The following is a 27,846-nucleotide window of genomic DNA, read 5'->3' as shown; positions in this document are numbered from 1 at the left end:
TGCTGCGCATGCGCAGAATCTCCAGGCCAGAATCCACTGCGTCTGATCTGCTGAGAGGGCGTGTGTGCTGTGTGAGGTGACCAAGTCCACGTAGCCCAAAGGAGAATCTGTGTAATACAGACCAACGGTAGGCAAATTAACTTACCACACCTCTGTAAGAGGCTAGAGGTCAGCCCTGGGATATAGTAACTTCTGGAAGTCACAGCTCCCTGAAAGCCGCCTGAATCTGATTAGTGAAGTTTCTAGGAGCCAAGTGGCCAGCAATAGACATGGCCCTGCTGGCAACTACAACTTAAAGCACAGCCCACTGGCCAGTATTCCTGAAGGTTAGGATACTGACATCAGCTGGACTTTCAGTGGCAACAGTGGCATGAACAACTGCCAAAAGAAGGTTCTCTCAGGTTCTCTTCAGATTTATGATGTAGATGCCATCACTTTTTCTTTTGTAGATGTCCTGTTTCATTTGGAAGTCAAGGTTGGTGACACCTAAGTGCGTTTCTGCTGCAAGGAATTTAAGGACATTCTCCGTCTTCATTTTCAAGAAGTCACAAGGTACAGACATAGTGAACATTTCCCTTTCTGACAGGAACCTAGGACAATGCTATATGGACTCTTCTCTGAGTAGCCGGGAAAGGTAGAATCTATTTTTTTTTCTTTTTAAAACGAATGCATATCTCTTAGGTCTCTACTAAAGTGCCCCCAAAACTGGGATAGCCTGGTAGAAAATGCAAACTTACCACCCAGGTAAAATTTCCAAATATTATTTTCCACTGAAAAGAACTACCAGAGCTCCTTGAAGATATATCTGATTCCAAGCTGTGATAAAAAATATCCAAGGTGAGCCTAGTTCTCTTGTCATTTCTGAAATCCTATACCTAAACTCTCTCACAGACTAGAAAGGACACAGGAGGCAAGGTGAAGAGACTTCCATTAGCCACAGATAGGACAATCTGAGGTTCAAAAAGAATAAATACTGAGATGTAGAAAATCTATTAAAATTGGTAATTACACTTAATAACATAATTATACTTAATCCTTCTTGTTCATCTCTTGAGATTTTACTTAGGCAAGCAGCTCATTATTCAGGAAATTCATACATAACGTGAAACAATCAATGAGACTTGCACAACACTACTTATGAAATATTCTTGCCAAAATAAAATAAAATAATATGAAATAAAATAAACTGAATCAAGTGGACATCTAGGTCTCACAGTTACATGAAATTTTGACAAATAAGAAAATACAGGAGAATTTTAAACACAAAACAGAATAGTATATGAAAACACAATAAACTAAAAAATATAGAAGTTAGGAAATAATATAAGATCAGAAATTGATGAAATTCAAGAAAAAGGAAATTTGTAAAATTCAAAGCAAATACAAATAGAATCAACAAGATAAAAGTTGATTATTTTTAAAACATAAATAAAAACACTAGTAAAATTAAGAACAGCAGCACTTATAAACAATATGAAAGAGGAAAGAGACAAACAATAAGTAAAGATAAAACTCAGACTACAGGAAGAAAAAGCAATGAAGAATTTTATGACAATGAGCTTGAAAATGTAGAGAAAATAGCCAATTTCCTGGAAAATAATTGTTATAAAAACTGACTCAAAAAACATTGTCTTATCACAAATAAATTGAATCAGTATTGAAAAATGTAAAACAATAACAAACAAGGGCTAAGTGGTTTTCAGCCAAATCCTACCAAATTGCAAAAAAAGGATAAATTAAATTATATACACACATTTTCAGAGAATACAGAAAAAAATAGATTACTCCCTAATTCACTTAATGATGAAACTTTAACCTCAATAGCAAAACCTGGCCATGGCAGACAGAAAGAGAAAGAGAAGCTGATGACTAAAGCACTTATTAACAACATAAATGCAAAGATCCTACCAATATTAGCAAATTAAACGCAGCACCGCAAATATATGTAATACATAGTGACCAGTTGGAGTTTTTAGAGATTTTCAAGATTTTATTTGTATAACAGACTTCGGCTGCCATGTTGAGAAGAGACTGACATGGGAGAAGAGACAGAGGTGGAGAGCAGCTAAAAGTAGAGTTTCCAGTTAAATTTTTATTGGCTAATTCTGGCAACTCTAGTTAAGAGGGTATTGCAATAATTGAGTTGAGATGTGTTGTTGGCTTGTACCAGGGTGGTGGCAAGGCAGATGGTGAGCAATGACCAGATTCTGGAAACATTTTTATATTAAATTCAACAGGCCTTTTTTTATGATTTGGATAGGGGTTATTTTCTATACCTTCTGTCTATCATCATTTGCCCCACTCTGTTCTAAGCCATTATCATCCCTTACTGCAGTTCTGAAAGTTTCCTAATTGTTCTGTTTCTTCTAGCCCTGTCCCTTTACAGTTCCAAATTTCCAGGCTAAGTAATATTTCTAAAAATGCAAATCTGATTATTTACTACCTAAGTACCTTCAATGACTTACTTTTGCCCTTTGGACAATGTCTAATTCCTTTTTTTTTTTTAAAGATTTTATTTATTCATGAAAGACAGAGAGAGAGAGGGGCAGAGACACAGGCAGAAAGAGAAGCAGGCTCCATGCAGGGAGCCCGATGTGGGGCTTGATCCCAGGACTCCAGGGTCACACCCTGGCCTGAAGGCAGATGCTCAACCGCTGAGCCACCCAGGCATCCCTAATATCTAACTCCTAAAATTAGATGAAATTCACTCTGGAAGGCCACCGCTTCCACTATGCAACCTTCATCCTCTGTCTGGCTAAGTCCTATTCATTCTCTATTTCTTAACCTAAATGTGGCATCCTCAAGAAGACCATCACTGTACCATTGCAATAGGCTTACATAAAATTGTAGTTTCTCCTACTGTTACATTCATCAAGCTACATTATAATCATTTATTTAACTGGATGTTTTCTCAACTGTTTTTGTGACTTAGAGGAGGAGAAAGATGTAAGTATCTTGTTTATTATTGCATCCCTAGACCTTGAAGAATGTTTGACATAGAGTACATAATAAGTATTTTAAATGAGTGATTAATAAATTAGCTAATTATGTATTTACATTTCATATTTGCACAAGGATTACTGAGATCTACAAAATAACAAATGCTATGCTTCATAACAGCACACAAAAAGGTGCCACTAATTATTTGCTAAAAATAACTACATAGAATGAGTTTTTTAAACTTAGAATATAAATTGGTATATATGTTACAAAACACAATTTTAATGGCACACACTTTAACATTTTACTTTAAAAATAATCTCTTCAATCTCTGATTAACTATAACTTACTTCATTTCTATATTATGAAAATAAAATGCACTTTTATTTCTATATATTTCACTACCTAGCAATAAGATGATTTAAAAGAACAAACACATTAGAGAACATTTCTTTTTCTTACTGTAACCAATAGTGAAAGATAATGAAGTAACTCTAAAATGGAAGTCCATGAGGCATAAGAATTGTAAAAAAAAGGACATATTTAAAACTGTAGAGAAAGATTAATAATTTAAGTGTGTGTGTTACTGATAAACTCGACCTCACATCAAAAAAAAAAAAAGATCCAGGGGTGCCTGGGTGGCTCGGTTGGTTAAATATCTGCCTTTGGCTCAGGCCATGATCCTGGGAATCCCAGATTTGAGTCCCACATTGGGCTCCCTGCTCAGCAGGGAATCTGCTTCTCCCTCTGCCCCTCACCCTACTCATGCTCTCTCTCTCTCAAATAAATAAATAAATAAGATATAACATGAAACTAGAAATATTGTGAGCTTGTGGCCTTTTTGAAGTAATAACGTTTCTCATTCTAGCTAGAGTTTGAACCAACACTAATCTCATCCTATCTACCCGACTTAGTCATATGCAAAAATCTGATACACAGCCCCCAATGCCCAGAACTTACTTTCTAAAAGGTTTTCTCTTTCTTTGTAAAAAAGAAATAGCACTTCTTAGACAATAGCTGATCTTGTGACCTGGAACATATTATGACTCCCCCCAAATGAGGAAGATTTCAAAGGTAACTGGGATAGTGCAAGGATTATATGAATTCAGCTAAAAAAGATTCTCATTGTTTAAGCTTTGATGATAGATGCATAAGAGGGAAAATAGTACTATAATTATTTTGAACAAGTTGAGTCTGTAAATAAAAGCATGATCTTTAGTTATAATCATAAAAAGAAAATTTAATATGAAATTTAACAAGAAAGTTATAATACAAATGAAAGGTGATATAGTAATTTTAACTTAATTCAGTAGTTAATTTTAATAATAAGGGAGTATAATGTATATAATGTTCTTTTTTCTGTTAATTATCTTCTTATGGGGATTCCTGGGTGGTTCAGCGGTTGAGCATCTGCTTTTGGCTCAGGGTGTGATCCCCATCTGGGGATCGAGTCCTGCGTCAGGCTCCCTGTGAGGAGCCTGCTTCTCTCTCTGCCTGTGTCTCTGCCTCTCTCTGTGTGTCTCTCACGAATAAATAAAAATAAAAATTAAAAAATATGATTTATGAAGAGTAATTTATACTTTTCTCAATATTTGTTATGCAAGCCAAATTGTTTAGGAAAATTAAGATCCTATAGAAAATTAAGATCCTGATTATAGCTGGTGATTTCCCACCATATATGGGAAGAAAGAAATTTCAAATGGCTTATGAAAGATGAAGAATGGACCAAATATCATATTCCTCACTGACTATGACATGAAATCTCCAAATGACAAAACTAAATATAATTGGATGATGATAAAGCTTACTTGTTTTCAATACTGATAACAGACTAGATCGATATATAGTGTTTAATTGGCACCAGGCTACAGAGCATTGGACAAGTGAGAGTGAAAGAATAGATTACTTTGGGAAAGCTGACCAGAGTATAAGATATCAAAACTTAAGAGAAAGATTCAAGTTTGATATAATTACTGAAGCTTTATAATTAAAATAATGGGACCAGGGACTCCAGTTTCACTTATCTTAAAGGGCACAACTACATCCCATGCCCCACTCAAGACTTAATTAGTTGATATCCAGAACCTACAACTTTGACTGGTTTTCTTGACATTTGGATTGTTTCCAATCTAAATACCAGGATGACCATAGCTGTAAACTTCCCAAATCTGCTTGGTGAGACAGAATTTATCTGTTTAATTACAATGGCTTCCTAAAAATGAAAACACTTCATCAGAAGTATATAAAATTTAAATATTTGAATGAAGTTTGCCAAAATTTCATTCAGAAAGTCTGTAATAATATAAACCATAAACAATAGTGTATAAGAGTGATTTCCCACAGTTGCCTCCCTAAGTGTCTATTTTCTTCTTTACTAACAGAAAGCACATTTCATGTGTTCAGCCCAAAACTACATTTCCTAGTGACATTGCAACCAAGAGTGAGCAAAGAGTTGAAGCATAAATCAGGTAAGTCTTCTGGATATTCTACATTCTTCCTTTTCCTGCTTAGAATAAGGACATGAAGTAGGGCTATAGCAGGAATCTTGGAGCCAGAGAACTTGAGAATCAAAATTACTTGCTAAGGATGATGGTAACTTTGGAAGTGCCAATTGAGTCCTGGATTGCATACACATGTAACTTATTTTAAATGAGAAAGAAAACTCTTATCTTATTAAAGTCATTTATTAAATATATTCTCTTAGGAATCCTTTTTAAAAATTATGTTTATAAAAATATTTATTCTTAGTTTAATTTTAACTTCTTTCAGGGCTTAGTATCAGTTCATCTTTACCAGGCTTGTATATTTGTGAGCTCTTTTCTCTGTCTTATCCAGTTTCAACGTTTTTAATAAATCCCACTTGTGATGACTCTCAGACTTGTATTTCTGTCTGAGAACTCTCCTCAGAAACCCAGACTCAACTGCTTTCTTGAAATCTGAGATTTTCTTTTAAATGTCCCAAAGGATACTCACACTTAAAATTTCCCCCCACCCTGTACATGGAACATTCTCCCCAACACCGAACCCCCATCTTCTACAATATTTTAGCTTAATGAAAGACTATTAATGTCCAATCAATTGCACACATCAAAAACCTAGTTTTCAGTCTGGTATATCATTAAGATGGGTACTTTCTCTATCTCCATCACCACCACTCTAATTCTTCATCTCTGGAGGTGCCCAAATAAAATGGTGTCATAGATAGCTTCCCTATATCCAAATTGTCCCCTTTTAATCTATCCCTAAATTCCAGTGTGAACTTTCAAACATGTAAATTTGAACATGTACCTCACACACAGACAAAACACACACACACACTCTTACCTTAAATCAGTCAATAGTTTTCCCATGATTTTCATATAAAGACCAAAAATTTTAATATGGCCTATAAGGCCATGCATATTCTGGTCCCTACTACTACATATGCATCATGTGGCACTATGATCCGCTTCTCTCCTCTGTAGCCACAGTGGCTTCTTTCAGTTCCATATCCGTGTCTTGGTTACTTTCTTTGCAGAATATTTGAAAATACCTACCCTTCATCCCAATGACTCTGATTACCACTACCATTCTTTAGTTCTCAACATAATGAAAACTTTCTCAGGGATCCTTTTTGATTCCGTCTCTGGGTCATATCTCCTAATTCTCTCTCTAGCAATGTGTAAGTACGAGTATCACCTTCTAGTACTATGTGAAATTTTTGTCCTTAGTGCCTAACATAGTGTCGTTTGTAATAATGGTACTACATATAGCTATCATTAACTATTTTATGACTCAATTAATCTATATTTGTGCTGACTAGAATATATCTTCAGGTGCTTCTTTTAAGAGAACATGGGTAGTTACTTTCTCTGCTCTTTGCACATAACATAACTGACAAACCACCTAGCATATAAATATTTTTTACTTTCTTTCTCAAAATACTGTGGATTCTACTCTACTCTCTTCTGCATTTATTATTGCAGAAGTTTCAAAGGTCATTTTTTATTCCTTAGAGTAAGACTGATTTTCTGCCTCCTTGATTTTAGAATTATTAATTTTTTCTTGAAATGTTTTACAAATTCACTAGGATAAGCTACGGTATTTTTCTAGGTAAGCACTTTGTCTTATAAGCCAAAACTTTCTTCAGTTGTATAATGTTTTCTTAAATTATATCTTCTATTGATTTTCTTTCATTACCCTTTGGTTTTGATTTCCTCCTTGGGAAAATAAATTTTCTCATTCTGTCTTCCCCATGTCTTATCCTGTAGTTTGTGATTGTCTTCCCCTTTTTTTTGTTATACTGTGTTCAGAGAAAGTGTCCTACATTTGTCCTCCACAGGATGGATTAAGTTTCTGCAACACCATCACTATGCTTCATTGTTTTCGACTAACTGAAATTCAGTCTACAGTATTAAATCTTTGCCATGTTGCCTCGTCTCACTGAACTCTCTATTCCTTTCCTCCTGACTTTGATATCAACTCAATTTCGATCATGGTGTCTTATGTTTTCACATAGATTTAAACGCTCTTACTGAGAATGTAATATCAGTTTCTTAAAACTAGTTTCTACTCATATGGTACATTTTTCTCCTAAAGATTGGGTTTTTATTTTGTTTTCTAATTGTTGTTGTTTTTGTGATTTGTGACATCTATGAAATAGAAGATATAAAATTTTAGCTGTTGTTATGTCAGTTTCAGGTCTAAGTGAATTCTCCTTTCTTATAATAACTATGAAATGACTATTAAAATTATTTTCTTTATTTGCAAAACAAAGAGAACTGATCAGCCATGCAGCACCTGGTGCAAAATAGTTTTTATTGTTGCTCTTTTGTAATTGTAAGTTTTCTTTTTGTAACGTAATGCTGTTTGTAATGTTTGAGTTTTCTGGTCTAAAGAAGCATATCTTGGTCTCACTGCCTGGTTGTATGCCCATGAGGTTGAGATCTGTTTCTAGATAGTCTTAGAAATTATTTTCACCTCTCAGCAGAGGTGATAAATAACTACATGCTCCAAAGGACACCATTCTCATAGTTCTCTCAACTCAGAATGGTACTGATTGTAAAATGAGAGGCATAAATGGGGCAGATTGGGGAAGACAGATGATATACCTATCTTTTTTGAGGGGGAGAGTTAATTAATTTAACAGATAGATGACTGGAAGTTTTTATGGTCCCTCCTTATTTCTGTTGTCTATACTGTATTCTGCCTCATGAGCTTACTTATGCTTTAGTAAATAAAAATACTTCTTTGAGCCTTGAAGATTAAAGATTCTTAGTTTCCAATCCTGTTAAAATTTTGCAACTTTTTGGAAGATTTCATGTATATTCCAATGGTTGGAGGGAAAACTAGTGGTCATTATCTGCCATCGTAACTTGAAAATCCCTACTAAATATCTGTAGCATTCTTAAGGAGAAAATTATTACTGATTCTAGAGACTAACTTACAAAAACTATTTTGGTACACAAATAAATGTTGTGTTTAGACCACCTATCAGTATTTGAATTTTTTCTTTTATAGTACTTTCAACTAAATTTAAAACTCCAATAATATTTTTATTTTTATATTTACAGTTCAAAATAGCAGTTAGAATGTTAAATGTACTGTAGATGACAAAATATATATTCATAGGCAATGCCAGATCTTTTGTTTCATTTAATCAACTATACACTGATTAGTTAGCATTTGTGGGAAAATGAGTATATTTGATCAATGTAAATTGATGGTGAATTATTACAACCTCATAACTTACTTTTGTGCTGGTAATTTTTTATTTGAACTTACTACATAGAAGGCAAAGCCCCCTAGAAGTTAGAATGTAATTTTTACATATATTTAATGATTTTTCTACACTACCTGCCTTTGATTATATTTTTCTCAAAATAAAATGTTGCACTTCTCTTACCAATGCTGTTATAGCACATATCCTAAAAGAAAAAAAAACCTTTCATTGCTATAATAATTAACTTAAATGTATGTAACAGTTTTGTAAGAATTATTTAATTATTCAAAATTCATAATTGTTCACTGATACAAAGTAGAAAGAAGTATTTCTTATTAACTTACTTTGTTTTCTGAAGGGTTTTGATAGAATAGGTATATGAATAATATTTTAACAATCATTTTAGAGTTTTAAAAATGTTTTTTCATGGGTTAGATGTAAGTGATATTTATTTTTAATTTATACTTTGTCTGATTAGCAACGGAATTGGAGAGGACCTATAAAAATATACAAGAAAAGTACCACAATGAAAAGAAAAAACTTTATAAGTTATTGAATTTGTAGGATGGTAATATGTAATCTATAATAATTACAGAGGATGACAATTTCTCTCATTTATTAAACATTAAGCTTTGCTAAAGCAAAATAAAAATCTAAGGTGAATCTAACATAAAAATTTAAATTCAGAACATATGAATCTCATTATATAATAAAAGGGAACATCAAATGGGAGATACTTGGATCTGTTTAAAAATTTCTCATATTGGGGTGCCTGAGTGGCTCAGTCAGTTAAACATCAGACTCTTGATTTTGACTCAGGTCATGATCTCAGTGTTATGAGATTGGGCTCCACATGTGCTCTGCACTGGGCATGGAGCCTGATTAAGATTCTCTCTCCCTCTCCTATCCCCCCTCTTTCTCTCTCCCACTCCAAGAAAAAACATTTTTCTTATATTATCATAGTATTAAATGGACTTCAGTAAGTCCCATCCATTCATTCATTCATCTACTTCATTCAATTTATGTAATATATATGTATTGAGCAGTTACTATTACCAGGCACTTTTATTAACTGATAGGTTTATAGCAGGAAAAGAGAATACAGACAAAAATCTCTGGTATCATGAAGTTTATACATTAGTAAGGAAAAGAGAAAATGAACATAACAGTAAGGTATATGTTATATGTTGATAATTGTTGGTCAGTTTAAGGACTACACACTGGGGCGGGTTGTGTGAGTATTCAAATTAAGATAGCAAAGGACCTTATTCTCACCCAGATGAAATGACAACATATTTTCTCACCTCCAGATAATTTTGCTTGTAGACTAGTTCAGCTTTTTTCTTACGAAAATTAGTTCACATTTGCCATTAGTTCACATGCCATAGCAAATGGTTGATAAAGACCCCAGAGTTCCATCTTATGGTATACAGTATACATACTTTACACAAGAAAGTTATAAGTGCAAGTGTATTTAGTGATCCACCTTGGCCAAAGGAAAATTTCAGTATTGCTCCTGTGGGGGGAAGAAATTCTGATTTTTGTGCAACAACATTTCTCAGGGGCTTGTGAGGTTTGAGTGAGCTACTAAATATACGTTGAAATAACTAAACAAATTGCTGCATTGGCTTCATTAGTATTCACAATATGACCTTTGGAAAATATCTACCAAAAACAATTTTGGTTTTGGCAGATTTGCTATTATTCTGTCATTTCTGAAAGTAATTGGAAAATAGGATCAGTTATTTCTAGAGACAAATTTCTGGTTCATGACATTAAGACCATTTAATCTGCATTCAGAATGTCTGTCATCCTCTTTGCTATTATAGGATACACATCTAATTAATTTAAAGTCTACATCAGAAAATTAAAAAAAACTCAGAGTAAAAGGAAACTAAATTTTGGTCTTATTTTCTTCTATATGATATTGAAGCCTTATGAGAAGGCTTCTATTTATGAATTCTTCTATTTATATTAAAATTCAAGATTCTATAAGCATGAATACCTTATATGGGTCAAAGTATGACTTTTAAAAAGTTAAAAATGACTTACACAAATATAATAAACATTTTATTGAACTCATTAACTAATGAGGAAAACCACTAAAATGGTAAAACTGACTCCAAGATATTTCATGAAAAGGAGTTTATACAGTCAAACAAGAAAATATCTAAAATGTTTAAAAGTAAGGCTGCTAGGTTAGATACAAAACTCATTATTGTCCTATGGGATAATCAAACCATAACCATCAGGATTATCTTTTCTATCAGAGAGAGACTTGTATTTTTAGCAAGTAACCTCATAGTGTCTGGGTTCTAATCAAATAGTAAATAGCAAATGTAAACACAAGTACATTCTCCTAGAAAATTATATAATCCTAGGTTGAATTTATTAAACAATATTAGAATAACATTGAAAAGACACACCTCCCACCTTTTCTGCCTTTTTTGTCCAGTTTTAATAATTTTCTTAAGAATCTCCCTGTCTTAGGTCAGGCCAGTATAGCAAATAAAATACTAGGTAGCTAAAACATTTATTTCTCACAATTATGAAGGTCTGGAAGACCGACATCAAGGTGTCAGCATGAATGGGTTCTCATGAGGACCCTTTCCTGGTTTGCAGTTGGCCGTCTTCTTGCTGTGCCTTCATGTCGCAAAAGCAGAGAGATTATATCCCTCATGTTTCTTCTTATAAAGGCCCTAATTCTATTCATGAGTGCTCCACCTTCATGACCTAATTGTGATCCATGGGTCTCATCTCCAAATACCATTACTTTGGGGATTAGGGTTTCAACATATGAATTTTAGGAGGACACAATCATTCAGTCCATAGCATTCCCTGTTTGGGCCATAAATAATCTCTAAATATCGATCAGGAAAAAAAGGTCGGCTTTATTATAGTTTAGATTATTTATTTTCACAAATGCAATAAGAGGTGTTAAATAACCCCATAAGCTTTCTTGATCATGTAGCATTTAACAGATACTGACCTTTTGTTTGTAAAGTTTGTTAAAGAATCCAAGATAGAACCATTTAAAAGATTCTGTAAAGTCTAGGCTAGGAAGTTAAGGCCAGGAAAATTTCTCCCATAGATTTTACTGTTGTATCCATAGAATTAGTAAATTCCCCTTTCCTCAAGTTCCCCAAAATATGCTAAGGTTTTTGGCCTGTCAGGAAGTTACTTTATCACTTGTGAGGCTGAAGCCTTGTAAGCTAGGTACCAAGCCAGTCTCTTATGAAGGTTCTGTAGGCAGCAGTGCCTTTGTTCTTTAATGGTGAGCTTGTTGTACCTGATGAAAAGTGATTCATTCCTAAATGTAACACCACAGAATGTCTTTGGTTGAACAATCAACTTTTACAATTTGAGGTAAAATGGAGACATATCCTTATTGAAATAATGAAAATAACTTTACCACAAAAATAAGGAAACTCTAAAAATATTTGTTTCTGAATTATAAAACTTTATTGAGAATTATATTCCCTTTTAAAATGCTTCATTTCTATTTATAAAAAAATAAAAAACTTTAAATTGAGGGTAAGAGATCTACAAGGAAGAAAAAGTGATTCCTTGTATATTCATCAGTAGAATATTAAAACAACATCAACAATACTCCAAACAAATAAACACTATTAACATTTTCTCATAAGTTTTTTTCAGTCCAAGTAATTAATTCTTGTTTCCTTGGACCATGGATCAGCAGTCTGCCTCCAATGAAATCATCTTGTTCTGAAATAATCTTAGGAAGCCTAATTCAGCCCTCCAGTACTGTTAGAAAGATTTCTAAGTGATATAAGCTTGGCAATCTTTAGTCAAGAGTCTTTTCTTTCACATATCAATAATTAAGATATTTGGTAGTCCTTTCCTTGAGTCACAGAGACTGACTGACCTTCTTTATTGAATACAGGAGTTCTATCCTTAGAGTCTTCAAGTAAAAATCAGAGTAAAGTTCACCTATAGATGAGAATAAATGGCTGTTGTTAATTTATAACAGTAATCAAGAGTATTAAAATGGAAGTGAGCTATTAGGGAGTACAACCCAATACTATTTCATGAGATTCTAATTGATTGCCATTTGAGGATAATAACTGAATATTATAAATAATGAGCACATTGACAAATCCCATGACCTTGCTGTGAAGTGTAAAATCTCTTAAACTTTTATATTAAAGTCATTTTATGTGCAAAATTAACTCAGGTAAGGTTGAGTTTCCTTATTTTTTAAATTATTCTTTTTATTCATCTCTTATTTTATTCATCTTATTATTGTACTTGTGTTTACATTTGCTATTTACTATTTGATTAGAACCCAGACGCTATGAGGTTACTTGCTAAAAATATATTGAGCTAATTAATAAATAAATTGAGCCAAATAATCTTAATTTTTATAGTATCTTTTTTCTTGTTGTTAATTAGGAGAAAGAAGAATTCTTCGTGATTTTCTAGGGCCTGCTGGGAAATTTCAAAGATACTTTCATGTGTAAAGATATCTTAATTTTTTTAATTAAGGGTCTGGTCTAAGGAAGACAAAATCAAAACAGTTACCAAAGGAGATTTAGGTACTTGATTAAGATAAGATGAGGGCAGCCTTGGTGGCTCAGGAGTTTAGCGCCGCCTTCAGCTCAGGGCATGATCCTGGAGTCCTGGGATCGAGTCCCACATCAGGCTCCCTGCATGGAGCCTGCTTCTCCCTCTGCCTGTGTCTCTGCCTCTCTCTTTCTCTCTGTGTCTCTCATGAATAAATAAATAAAATCTTAAAAAAAAAAAGATAAGATGATGGACACTTGAGAAACAATATTTGCTTATCTATTTAATTCAAGTGTCAATATAATGTTTTAAAATAAACTAGAAGAAGGTGACAAATGGTTGTAAGAATTTCAGCTCTTTAAAAATGAAGACTCTTTTTTTTCTTTTAGTTTTTAATAATCTATAACAGAGGTTAACAACTGATGGCCCATAGGCCTAGTCATGAGTTCATGGGTACAGTTCATAAGCTAAAAGCAGTTCTGTATTTTCAAATGTTTGATAAAATTTAAATTAGGGACAACATTTTGTGGGATATGAAATTTCAATATTCATAAATATTATTGAACACAACTACACTTAATTTTTAATTTTTTTCACTTAATTCTTTATACCCTTGGGGAGGAAAAATTTTTCTCTATCTTTCAAGATTCTTTTGGCTGGTATAATAATTAAATTAACATGAGATAGATTGACACACCTAATTTAATTCTGTACATAGGGGAACTGTGGAAGAATATAAGGCCCAGGAGCTGTCAGGCAATTGAGACTTATGCACCATCCAGAGCTAAGGAGAAGGGGGTAGGAGCCTGGGAATTCAAAAGGAAGGCAGATAATTCAAAAGAAAATGAAAAAGAGTAAATGTTTAGTAAACAAATGTTTGCTGGGCTGTACAGAAACATTGGGACACAGAGAGGAATTTTAGCAAACATGCTTTGCTATGTTTCTCCCTGTCTACCACACCTAATTCATATTATACTGTCATTATCTATGGTGATAGCTCTGTCCTGGAGCAGGTCCTCTATCTAAATTCTTTTAGGCAGTTAGTGGAGAGACAAAAAAGAAAAACTTCTTGAGTCTTCTGTTTCTTAACAATAATCAACTTAATGGGCACCTGAGTGACTCAGTTCGTTAAGCATCCAATTCTTGATTTCGGCATAGGTTATGCTCTCAGGGTTATGAGATCGAGCCACATGTCAGGCTCTGCCCTGGGCATGGAGCCTGCTTGAGATTCTCTCTCTCCCTCTCCTTCTACCCCCTCATCTTTCTCTCTATATCTCTCTCCCTCGCTATAATCAACCTAAAATAATCCACATGCCAAAGAAACACATTTTATGGTGGCAAATGTCCCCCTTTCCATATATTGTCTATGGCTGCTTTTCCACTGTAGTGACAGAGTACTTGTGACAGATCTTATAGTCCTTATAGTCCTCAAAGCCTAAGATATTTAACAGATGGCATTTAACAGAAAAAAAAAAAGATTGCTGACTGCTGTTCTAGAACTCGATAGAGTCAACACAAAGCACTGAAAATTTTTTGAGTGAAATACTGAATTCTGCTCTCTAAGCAGATTACACAAAGAGTAACCTTTTCATTCCTCCTTGTTAAGACTTAAACCTGTAAGATGAATTGTCATTTTAACAAAGAGAAAACCAACTAAAAGATTCACAGCTTCTTCTTTATAAATTATCTTGTGAATAAGCTCATCAACATTGAGCAAAATTTGTCAAAATGTTAATACATGTCAATTTTTCTTTTGAGTTCCATTATTTGCAATTATATAAACTAAAAGACTGAATTTCCTTACTGCAAAAATTCCACTACTTTCTCTATCCAGGATTTGTCTTTTGAAATAGACACCTTACTTTACCAACTTCTTTCTTTCTTTCCTTCTTTTTTTTTTTTTTTTTTTTTTTGGATAAAACACATCCCATTACCTTGCACACACATCCGTGCTTTTCTACTATTATTAATTTAATAGAGTTTCAGTTACCCACAGTAACTATATCTCTTAACCAATTTAACTTCTTTTTCACAAGGTAAACACCTATCATACAAAACAATTAACAGATGAGCAAAACTCAGAATCCATATAAGAATCTTAGGAAGTTATGTACACACGTCCATATTACTTTACATTAAATTATTATTGTCTAAGAACTTTGTCAGAATTATGAATATAGTTTTAAATTTTTCACAATCCTAATCAATGTATAGAAAAAATTTACCGCCTGAACAATAAGCCAATATAAAAAGTTTGTGAATTTCAGAATTATTAGTCTCTTCATGAAAAAACAAACTTAATATAATAAAAATATAATACATTGATTAAATTATACTTAATACTTATAAAAATTTGAGAAAAGTCATAACACTGTTTTGAAACCAGCCTCATTTGTTCAGAGATTCACTTTGAAAATGTGAACTTGGATTCTTACCTAAACATGCTCACAGTTTCTGTAAAAAATATTTTTGGGGTGCCTGGGTGGCTCAGTTGGTTAAAGGTCTGCCTTTGGCTCAGGTCATGGTCCCAGGGTCCTGAATCAAGCCCTGTGTTGGGCTTTCTGCTCAGTGAGGAGCCTGCTTCTCCTTTCTCTGCCTGCCACTCTGCCTACTTCTGTGCTCGCGCTCTCTCTCTCTCTCTCTGCCAAATAAATAAATAAAATCTTAAAAAGAAAAATGTTTTCCTCTTAAAAAGCTAGCATGTTTAAAGTTTCAGCTTCTTTATTTTCTGTACACTTTTAGAAATGCTAGATATAGATACATTTATAAATCTCCATAAACCCATTAAAATAAAGCTCCATCAATTTTGGAGACTATATAACCTAATTCATTAATACTCCTTGGAGATAGAAAAATATTTCAGATTACAAGAGGCTCTTCTCAATTAGACACCCCAGCAGTAAGAGAGCTTACAGTTTCATTTCTCTACTTCAGTCATAAGGAAAAAATAAATGTAAAAACATAAAAATGTAGCCCTTCAGCTATTAAGAGACTATTTTTGGGGCTATGCTAAGTTGCAACAGGGTGATTTTTGTGATTGTGAGACTAACAAAGTAATTGTCAAACTTTATTTTATAACTTCCATGGGGCAGGACAAAGCAGATGGTAGTGAGATACCCACTGGGTCCTGCAGGACTGGGGTCTGGGGAGCCAAAACCTTGGCTGCATTCCAGGAAGAATAAGGGATAGCCCTCTTTGGGAAACTCCCTTACATTGGACTGAAAGAAAGCAAAATATACCATCCCAAAATATTCCTCTTTGGCATATTGATTATTTTAAGCTAGTTATTTTTAAGAAACAGCAGACACAGGTGAAGCTCTGAAAACTGAGTAGAACTTACTCTTTTGTAAGAAATATTTACATTTATAGAGAAATCTCCATTTGTAAGGGTTACTCTTTCTCTGTATCAAGAAGAGAAAGTTGACTCTAAATCTCCAGAAACTCTGATTCAGAAGGCAGTGACTTAAATCTACATAACAACCTTACTCTTATTTACTGTCCTTTTCCTTGTAACCTCTCATAACTGACTCCCCAGTTTAAAATTAGGAATTAAATTTAAACAACATCTTTTGTTTTTAGCTGGAGATGAGATTTAAGATGTGACTTGGGTGATTCAGACAAATTACTCAGTTTTTCTGGGTCTCTACCATGTATACATACATGAGGTATACATGCTATTAAACTTTTTGTTTTTCTCTTGTTAATCTTTTTATTACAGGAGGATATCAGCCAAGAACCTAGAAGAGTAGAGGGAAAATTATTTTTCCTTTCCCAAAGACATTGAAAATTCACTCAGAGCCAGGACCTATATTCTTTCCCATTGGTTCCCATTTTTATTCATCAATGCTTCCTTGATTGCTTTGAGAGGTTACTTCTACCTTCCTTCTAGTATCCTAGCTCTTAAAAACAATAGCCATAGTAAGTACACCTGAGTTGGAGAATCACAATTGTTCTCTCTACAGGAAAAGATTGCAGAACTGAAAGAAAAGATAGTGCTCACACATACGTGTTTAAATTCACTTATGAGGATTCTGGAAAGGAAATGTCTCTTGATCACTCCCAGACTGATTCAGAATGAAGACTCTGGTACCAACTTCAGCCTTTATTGTGATATTAAAAGAGAGGTTCTGCTAGATTATTTTTCAAGAATGACTGGCTTGAAGAATTGGGGAGGGGCACCTGGGTGGCTCAGTCAGTTAAGCATTGGACTCTTGATTTTGGCTCAGGTCATGATCTCAGGGTTGTGAGATTGAGCCCCACATCAGGCTCTGTGCTCATGGAGCCTACTTAAGATTCTCTCTCCCTCTCCCCAAACCTCCTTGCACAGTGCATACCCACATGCACACACATTCTCTTTCAGGAAAAAAAATAATGGGGGAAAATGCAGTTTATTAAACTTACCTTTGGATTTATTTAATGAATCTTTATAAAGCTATTACTCAAAGGTAAAAAACTAAGGAATCTTTTGTTTAGATTTCATAGCTAGTTTGTCTTAGGAAATCACTTTAGCTTCTTGTTAATTTCACAATATTTATTGTGTTAAAAATCTTTTATCACGAATTTAAAGTTTATGAGACAATGTTTCATGTGTACTCTGGTCCACAGATTCATGGTTGGTCTGTAAATAGAATTGAAATTCAGATTGACTACTATTAACTCTTCACAGAGCAATTATTATATAAATGAACCAATTTTTTACCTTAAGTAAAATATTCTGCATATTCTATAGGTAATATCCAGTAAGTTGACTAAATGGTATTTGTCTCCCTTTTCAGTAGTAAATAACTAAATGTAATGCATAATATGAAGTAGATGATAAAGCATATAAAACATATTCAGTGAAATGCTGTTTTTTTGTATTATGTTTTACATATTAGTTTTACAGATTCCTTCTGATTTAGCTTATGTAGTTTTATTACTACATTTTTACCATCATATTTAGCAATGTATCAGGAATGTCATAAATTACATTATTTTAAGCTCATCTATGGAAAAAAATAAGCATGAGTCACATGGAATATGTTTTGGCTAAGAAAATACAATGTTGAATAAATGCTTTTGTTTTTTTTTAAAAATTAAATAATGATATTTATGTTCCTACTTTTGGGGCAATTAAGCCAATGAAAATTAGGAATTAAATTTAAATGAAATAAGCTAATGAAGAGCGAATTTTATGGCTATGTAGGGTGCCTGAGGAAAAAAACAAAACAAAACTTATGTGAAACATGTATGAGGAATATTATGAAATTTACTGAAAGAGCTAAACAAATAGAAATAAGGGATAGGAAGATTCAGTGTCAAATACCCAATTGTCTGAAATGCAATTCAAACAAATATCTTAATTGCCTTTCATGGATTCTGAGACCCTGAGCTGTGGTAATTGAAAACAAACTATATAGGAAATGGCAAAAGAAATAGTCAAGTTATTCTTAAAAGAGAAAACAAAAGCTGGAGAGGGACACATATTCTGCTAGAAAATGAGATAATACCAATCAGTAGTCATTTAAAAGTCCTATACTAACATAGGGGCAAACAAGTAGAAATGGATGCAACCATTTAATAATATCAGATTTTATAAATTTGGGTGGTGGTGGTGGTGGTATCACGGTATTTATTAAGTTTTATAATAACATATATGTTACATGTATTCTTCTTTATGGTATATTATTTATCTTTGATGCACATTGTCTCAGACCTTAGCTGGGCAGAAATTCAAGACCAACTTAGCAGGTGGATCTGGCTTAGGGTATCTCATGATGTTCGGTCACATGTCAGCCAGGGCTGCCAACATCTTAAGAATTGACTAGAGCTAGAAAATCTGCATCTATGGTGCCTCACTCACATGCTTAGTGCTGTATTTTGGAAGGAGGACTCAGTTCTTTCTTACTGAATTCTTCTTGCTGGGCCTACATGGGCTGCTTCATTTTTTTTTGTTGTTTTGTTTTGTTTTGTTTTGTTTTATTACCATGTGTCAGCTGGCTTCTCCCAGAAGAAGTGATTGAAGAGAAAGCAAGGTAGAAACTATAATACCTCTTATGACCTAGCTTTTGAAGTCATACACCATCAGACACCTATTGAATAGGGGAGGAAACTACACAAGAGCATAAATATCTAAAATGTGGAGTACTGGATGCCATCTTGGCTGTTGGTTATTATAGTACATTTCATATATTACATTTTTAAAATAAAGAAAAATATCTTTCCTGAGCAATGGAATACCAACTAATCTCCCCAATTATGCCCTGAATACCCTGAAAGAATGCAATTTATATAATTATTTATTAAGCCATAACCTCACCCACAAGAAAAAATGCCACAGGGCTTATGAGAAATATTTACTCATTGACTGACTTATATAAAATAAATTTATCTAAAAGTGTTGGGTACCTTGATAAATAGGAAAAGCTTGATATCTTTACATGACCAAATGCTGCCATAATATGACAGACCATTTTCATTTCCAGTATTTTGTTTGAGGTTTGAACATACTTTTTTCTGCATAAAAATCAATGATTTTTGAAGAGTATTTTGGCCATTCCATCTATAATCTATATCTATATGTTACAGTACATATGAGAAAATGATAGTGTGACATTAAGTAGTTATCTTTATACCTAGACCCTAACAAATTTAACTTTTAAAGGAATATTGCAATAAAAAATATGCTTAGTTCTTTCTATATTTATTTCAAAAACAGTAAAATTAGTGTTATTTCTCCTTTGAAATATGGATATAAGTATTGAGTAAGCATAGTTAATGGAATTTTGCATACTCACATATATCCTGTTGATCAAATAAAGTATAGTAAAACTATGAAGTTCAGTATTGTATTTGGAGCCAAAATGTTTTTGGTTTCTCCTCTGATGTAACAGAACTTTTCTATGCTGTTACAGGAGAGTTTTCATCTTTTACTTGGAAAATTGCAACACTAGTACACAAGTCAAGTCTTAAGACATTTAACTTTTGCTTATTGAAACCAATGTCATAAAGTCAAATAGGTAGTCAGTTTATTAAATTAAAATTTGATATGAGGTTCACCCTTGTTGTACAATAGCATTAATGGCCTCCCTGTTCTGTTCTTGGAACAGCAGCTCTCTGTCATGCTGAGCTGCTATGAAGCCCCTGCCGGTAAGTTCATAAGAGCTTAAAACCGTCATCACCACTTATCAGGGTATAAAAATAGTTGAAGCAGATCACCCAGGAAAGCTCTTCATTGTTGGCCTCAATACAAAAACAATTGAGAAATGCCTTGAAACAGTATTTGACAAATATGGAAAAATAGTAGAAGTTATATTGATGAAAGATCATGAAACCAACAAATCAAGAGAATTTGCTTTTGTCACATTTGAAAGCCCAGCAGATGCTAAGGATGCAGCCAGAGATGTGAATGGAAAGTCCTTAGACCGAAAAGCCATCAAGGTAGAACAAACCACTAAACCATCATTTGAAAGTGATAGATGTGAACCACCTCTACCTCCAAAAAGCAGAGGCCGTCCAAGAGGTCTCAGAGGTGGAGGAGGAGGAAGGGGAGGAATCAGGGGGACCTCTTTCAAGCAGGGGACACATGGATAATGGTGGCTATTCTATAAATTTTAACATAAATTATTCCAGGGGACCAATTCCAATAAAAAAGGGGACCACCACCACAAAGTGGCTGTCTTCCTCCTAAAGATTTGCCTCTTCAGGACCAGTTCACAGCAGCAGTGGAATGGAAGGAAGGGCTCTGGTGCAATATGGAAGAGATAGTTATGGAGACACACCTTGAAGGGAACCCCTGCCCTCTTGTAGAGATGTTTATTAGTCCCCAAGAGATGATGGGCATTCTACTAAAGACAGTATTTCAAGCACAGATTACCCAAGTTCTCCTGATACAAAAGATTAAGCACCACCACCAAGAGATTATATTTACTGTGACTCTGGTCATTCTAGTTCACATGATGACTACCCATCAAGAGGCTATAGTGATAGAGATGGCTATGGTCCTGATTCTAACTATTCAGATCATCCAAGTGGAGGTTCCTACAGAGATTCATATGAGAGTTATGGTAACTCATGTGATGTCCCCCTACAAGAGGGCCCCTGCCATCTTATGGTGGATGCAGTCTCTGTGATGATTACAGCAGCTCATATGATGGATATGGCAGAAAGCAAGACAGGCAGCTGAAGTGATCTCTACTCAAGTGGTAATGATTAGGATGGCAGACAAGAAAGAGGGCTTCCCCCTTCTATGGAAAGGAAGTACCCTCCTCCATGTGATTCCTACAACACTTCAAGCTGTAGAGCACCGAGAGGTGGTGGCTGTGGAGGAAGCTGATCTGATAGAGGCAGAGGCAGAAGCAGATATTAAAAACAAAACTTTGGACCAAAATCCCCATTCAAAAAAACAAACAAGGAAACAAACAAAGAAAAACCCAATGACTATTAAAAGAAAAAAATGTGTTACCTTTTTAAAATTTCCTGTGAAGTTCTCATACCATTATTTTTATGTCCTTGTGAGGGGAAAAAAGTAAACTTGTTTAACCTTTCTTGACTTTATGACACTGCTTTTGGCAAGCAAATGTTAAATGTGTTAAGACCTGACTTCTGCACTAGTGTTGTATTTTCCAAATAAAAGTGTCCCAAAAGGAAACGAACTAGGGGTGGTAGAAGGGGAGGAGGGCGGGGGGTGGGAGTGAATGGGTGACGGGCACTGGGTGTTATTCTGTATGTTAGTAAATTGAACACCAATAAAAAAAATAAATAAATAAATAAAAAAAAAAGTGTCCCAAAAGGCCACTTTCTATATCTGATTTTTCCCAGTAAATGAGGCAAACAATTCTAAGACCTTCCACAAACATCTAGCCATCTAAAATGGAGAGGTAAATCCTTCTGCCTGTACAAACAAGCTAGCTATTAGAGGATGGTAGGAGTATACTACTCTTAGGATTTCAGAGTGTCTTCAAACTGAAATCTCAATGTTCTCAGTACGAAAAACCTGAGATCAGATGCTTATGTAAGAAAAGTGCTCTTTGCCCAGTAAATCCAAAAAAAAATAAATGGATAATTCTGGCCATATTTTGCCTTTCTGATATTTCCTTGGAATCTACAGGAACCTCCCCTTTCCTCTCTCCCAAAAATACCATTTAAGTGTGTGCTAAGCAACTACAGAACACTAACTAGTTTGCCCAAAACCAAAAAATAAAAATTTAATATTACTTCAATCTTCTTAAATTTATTTTTTTTTTCTTCTTAAATTTATTAAGACTTGTTTTCTGACCTATCATATGATCTATCCTTGAAAATGTTCCATGTGGACTTGAGAAGAGGTGTATCCTGCTGCTGTTGTATGGAATGTTCTATATTATATCTGTTAGTTTTACTTAGAGTATAGTTCAAGTTCAATGTCTGCTTATTAATTTTCTGTCTGGATGACCTATTCATTGCTGAATGTGGAGTTTTGAAGCCCCCTACTAGTATTATATCATTATCTATTTCTTTCTTCATAACTGTTAATATTTGCTTAATATATTTTGATGCTCCTCTGTTGGGTGCATATAAATTCACAATTGTTACATCCTCTCGATAAATTGACCTCTTTATCATTATATAATTACCTTCTTTGTTTCTTGTTACTGCTTTTGGCTTAAAGTGTATTTTGACTGATGTAAGTATAATTTGCCCTGCCCTCTTTGGTTTCTATTTTCTTGTAATATCTTTTTCTATCCCTTTTCTTTAAACTTATATGTGTCATTAAAGCTGAAGTGAGTTTCTGGTAGATAGCATATAGTTGGGTCTTGTGTTTTTTTCATCCAGCTATTTTATGTCTTTTGATGGTAGAATTCAGTCTATTTATATTTAAAGTAATTATTGGTAGATAAGAACTTGCTAATACCATCTTGTTGTTTTCTGGTTGTTTAGTAGTTCTCTTGTCCATGTTTTTCTCTTTTGCCATGTTCCTTTGTGATTTGATGATTTTCTGTATTGGTATACTTTGATTCCCTCCACTTTGTCTTTTGTGAACCTACTATAGATTTTTACTTTGTGGTTACCCGGAGGATTACATAAAACATTTTAAAGATACAAGTCTTGTTTATACTGTTAACAACTAAACTTCAATAGCCTACAAAAACTACACTTTACTCAACCCATTTATTTTTTGTTTATTGAAATATATTTGGCATATAACAATGTGTAGTTTAAGGCATACAATGTGTTAATTTGACACATTTATATTTTGAAATATGATTGCAGTTATAGAATTAGCTACCACCTTATCATGTTACATAATTATCCTTTGGGGTTTTTTTGTGCTAGATATAAATAAGATCTAGTCTCTTAGCAAGTTTGATGTGTTTATTATATAATGTTGTCAATAATCACCATACTGTGCATTAGATCACCAGGACTTATTTATTTGCTAGTTACAAATTTGTAACATTCAAACAATATCTCTCTCAATCCTCCAGGCCCTGGCAACCACCATTTTATTGGTTTTATGAAGTTGCCTTTTTCTTAGATTCCACATACAAGTGATACCGTACTGCATTCGTCTTTCTCTGTCTGATTTATCTCACTTTCTCTGTCTGATTATGTCTTCAAGGTCCATCCATCTCACAAATGACAGGGCTTACTACTTCCTCATAGCTGAATAACATTTTATTATATATATAAAATTTATATTAATAATTTATATATATACACATATATATGTATATATATAACTTCTTTACCCATTCATCTGTTAATAGGCACTTAAGTTTTCTCCATATCTTTGGCTATTGGGAATAATGCTGCAATAAACATGGTAATGCATATATCCCCTTGATATCTTGTTTTCATTTCCTTTGAGTATATTCTAAGATGTGGAATTGCTAGATGATTTAGTTGACCTATTTTTAATTTTTTGAGGAACCTCCATATTGTTTTCTATAGTAGCTGAGCCAACAGTGTACAAGGATTCTCTTTTCTGCACATCTTCATCAACACTTGTTATCTCTTGTATTCTTGATGATAGACATTCTAATAGGTGTGAGTTAATATCTAATTGTGGCTTTCATTTGCATTTCCCTGATGATTAGTGATGTTGATCATCTTTTCATGTACCTATTGGCCATTTGTTCTTTGGAGAAATGTCTTTTTAGTCCCTCCACCCACTTTTTAATCAAATTGTTCATTTTGTTGTTGTTACTGAGCTGTATGAATTCTTCATATATTGTGGATATTAACCCCTTATCTGATATATGATTTACACATATTTTCTCTCATTCCGTAGGTTGCTTTTTCATTTTGCTGATTGCTTCTTTTGCTGTGCAGAAGCATTTGAGTTTGATATAGTCCCATTTGTTGGTTTGTGCTTTCTGCTGTTTGTGCTTTTGATTTCAGATTCAAAAAATTATTGTAAAGACCAATGTCAAAGGGCTTCCTTTCTGTGTTTTTTCCTAGGTGTTTTAAGGTATGTGGTCATAAATCTTAAGTCTTTAATCCATTTTGAATTAATTTTTGTGAGTGGTGTAAGATGGGATCCAATTCCATTTTTTTGGCATACAGTTAGCATTTTTCCCCAGTGCCATTTGTTGAAGAGATTATCCTTTCTCCATTGAGTATTCTTGGCTCTCTTGTTAAATAATAAGTTAGCCATATATGTGGAAGTTTAAATGTAGCCCCTGTCTTCTGTTCCATTGGTCTGCATGTCTATTTTTATGATGGTACCAAACCGTTTTGATTACTGTAGCTTTGTAATATAGTTTGAAATCAGGGAGTGTGATGCCTCTAGCTTTGTTGTTCTTTTTCATGATTGATTTGACTATTACAGGTCTTTTGTGGTTGCATATAAATTTTAGGATTGTTTTTCTATTTCTACAATGTTTCTTTTATGTCTTTGATGTTACAGTTTACCTTTTAAGACTTTTGTTCTTAAAAAAGAAGACTCTTGTTCTTTAGCCTTATATAAGACTTAAGTAGTTAATACTCCACCATGTTATGGTGTTAAAGTATTCTGAATTTAACCATATTCTTGCTTTTACCCATGTGTTAAAATTTTTCATATTTTCATATTACTAACTTGCATCCTGTCATTTCAGCTTGGAGAACTCTCAGCATTTTTTGTACAGTGGGTTTAGTGGTGATGAATTCCTTCAATTTTTGTTTGTCTGGGAAGGTCTTTATTCACCTTCATTTCTGAAGGACAGTTTTAACAGTAAAGTACTCTTGGCTGGCTGCTTTTTTCTTTCAGCACTTTGGATATACCATTCTACTCTCTCCTGACCTATAAAATTTCTACTGAGAAATATGCTGATTGCCTTATGGGTATTCCCTTGTAAGTCATAAGCTTTTTTTTTCTTGCTGCTTTTAAATTTCTCTCTTTGCTTGTGATTTTTTTGGACAATTTTATTTATAATATGTCTTGGAAAGGATCTCCTTAGGCAGATTTTTTGTTGTTGTTGACTGTGAGCTTTATAGTCAGCAAGAGCTTCAAAATCTCTCCCCACATTTTGCAAGTTCTCAGCCATTATTTATTTAAATAATCTTCCTGCCCTCTTTTCCCTCTCTTCTCCTTCTGGAACTCTATTAATTTTCAAATTGGTACCTTTGATGGTATCCCATAGATCTTTTTTCTTTGCTCTCCTCTACATGGATAGTTTCAAAATTTCTTATAATTCACAGATTCTTTCTTCTGCTTTATTCATCCTGATCTTGATGGTCTATGTTTCATTTTTCATTTATTTCGTTGTATTCTTCAGCTCCAGAATTTCTGTGTGGTTCTTTTATGTGATTTTTATCTCTTTGCTTAACTTCTCTTTTTGTGTATTGTTTTCCTGGTTTCCTTACATTGTCTATCTGTGTTTTCTTGTAGCTCACTGAGTTTTCTTAAAACAGCTATTTTTGATACCAAATGTGTATTTGGTACACATCAAAATGTGTATTTCAGTTATCCCCCCACAGCTCCCCAATTTTTTGTGGGCAGGTACAAAGGACCCTTTAAGTGTTTCTGGAGTTTAAAGAGAGGAATGGGAGACCTAAAGCCTTCCCTGTCTGAATTCCAGGCTGGAGAAGATAGGTTCTTTCCATGTGCAGTAGCTGTCACCTCCTCAAGTCTTTACTATCTGCCTTTGGGAGAGAGATAATTTCTGTCAGCCCCTCTAGAGATTCTGGGGCTCAGACTTTCTATGGGTACACCTGCTCCATGCTTTTTGCTCCCTATTGTGTCAGAATTCTTAAACTTGTATGCTTTCTTGGTATCCTGCAAGGCTCCAGGCCAAGTGCTGACAGCCTCCCTTTTTTTCTCAAAGGTGGAGCTAAAGCTCACATTTATGGTCTCTCCCTCCCTGGCCTGCAGATTTGGGCAAGCTTTCAGCTTTTCCATATGTCAAAGCTTGTTCTCAGCACTCACATCAGGAGCTTGCACAGAGAGCCAATCACAGGGTGGCGTGGGGTGTGCATAAGGTACACAGGACACTGTGGTTCCTATGGGCCAGCTGGGGAAGTAGGGGAGATCTGCAAGTGAGGCATTCCCACCTGTCCATGGATGGGCTCCTTGATGAAGTCTGTGATGCATTTAGTAGGATCTGTGTACCTTAAATCCCTTCTGAGAGTCCTATCTGCTTCTCTCACAGCCTCTTTCCACCCTCCAGTTATGTGGCTCACAATTTAGTACTCTGGATAGGGTGAAAAAGAAATAAGCTCTTTTGGCAGTATCCTGCACAAGGGCAGAAGCCAGGTGCTTATGCACACACTCTCCTTTTCCTCTGCAGGAGAAACCATGGCCTAAGAGATCTTTCTTGCCCATAAGCTGTGCTGACCAAGGGGTGATGCAGGTAAAGTCAAACCATTTCTCTTACCCACTTCAGTGTGTCCAAACTTGTATGTTTTTGCTCTAGCAATGTGCTGATACTTTTCCTCTGGAAACCTGGATTTTTGAAGGGTTTTCTTGTCCATAGGTGATTGTCTAAGAGTTTTTCCCAAGGGCTCCTGGACTTTGGCTGAGAGGGTTTGGTGCCAGTTTATAAGTCATTGCAGATTCCACATCTGTGACTGAGATCTGTCTGCCTATTACCCAACACACAGGTAGGCAGGCCTTCTCCCAGGTTTCTTGGTATGTGGTATTAAATCCCATAGCTCCCACAAAGGCATTTTGAATGGATATTGAAGTTTTATTTTTTTGGGGGGGGAAGAAAAATATAAGGAATGTCAGATGCTTCCATTATGCTGACTTCACTTTCTTTTGTTTTCTTTGGAGACCTGTTTGAATCAGTTATTGCCTTGGTTTAACATAAGTTGATTTTTAGAACTCTGCTTGTCACATAGGAAACACTCAACTGTTGCTAAAAATAAATCTAAATTGTAGAAGGCAGCAGAAGCTTTCAATTTATAAAATCAAATGCCAGTGTGCACATATATAATTATATATCACAATATATTAAAATGTATATTAATCTAAGTATAGAACTAAACCAAAATTGACATAGAGTTAAAGAGATTTTTATTTGTTCTTTATTTTGTCCTTTTTTCTGAAATAATGTACATTTCAAACATCTTTTCAATTTCCAAAATCATTGTTCTTTATAAACTAAGTATATAGGGATTTTTCCCATTGCTTGGTAGATGTTTCTCCAAATAATGAAAATGTTAAGCCTTCTTAAAGACACTGTTTCAAATAAAAGAAATTATTTAGAACCATTATGTCTATTTGAGTAAATGAAAAT

The 27,846-nt window shown here is 34.2% G+C and overlaps 1 protein-coding gene and 1 long non-coding RNA gene across 3 annotated transcripts; both read left to right on the top strand.

The window, feature by feature from the left end:
- On the top strand, nucleotides 1-27,846 carry LOC140627675 (uncharacterized). Of its 2 annotated transcripts, XR_012026323.1 has the most exons (5): nucleotides 1-127; nucleotides 450-552; nucleotides 5,322-5,408; nucleotides 26,896-26,958; nucleotides 27,082-27,846. It is a non-coding gene; the product is annotated as an uncharacterized lncRNA (long non-coding RNA). The 2 variants fall into 2 exon arrangements; XR_012026322.1 differs by having other exon boundaries at nucleotides 26,896-27,846.
- On the top strand, nucleotides 20,266-21,276 carry LOC140627837 (uncharacterized). The gene is made up of 3 exons (XM_072816404.1): nucleotides 20,266-20,293; nucleotides 20,349-20,570; nucleotides 20,897-21,276. The coding sequence occupies exons 1-3, from the start codon at nucleotides 20,266-20,268 to the stop codon at nucleotides 21,274-21,276; spliced, it is 630 nt and encodes a 209-aa protein (XP_072672505.1).

Source organism: Canis lupus, chromosome X (assembly GCF_048164855.1).
Source record: "Canis lupus baileyi chromosome X, mCanLup2.hap1, whole genome shotgun sequence".
Taxonomy (NCBI): domain Eukaryota; kingdom Metazoa; phylum Chordata; class Mammalia; order Carnivora; family Canidae; genus Canis; species Canis lupus.
The sequence above is the reverse complement of the archived record's forward strand: the minus strand, read 5'-3'. Positions and strand labels throughout refer to the sequence as shown.

Coding starts and splice junctions, on each gene's coding strand:
- LOC140627837 (XM_072816404.1), top strand. CDS start 20,266: ATGCTGAGCTGCTATGAAGCCCCTGCCG. Junction 20,294..20,348: donor CTGCTATGAAGCCCCTGCCG/GTAAGTTCATAA, acceptor GTATAAAAATAG/TTGAAGCAGATCACCCAGGA. Junction 20,571..20,896: donor GAATGGAAAGTCCTTAGACC/GAAAAGCCATCA, acceptor GGCTCTGGTGCA/ATATGGAAGAGATAGTTATG.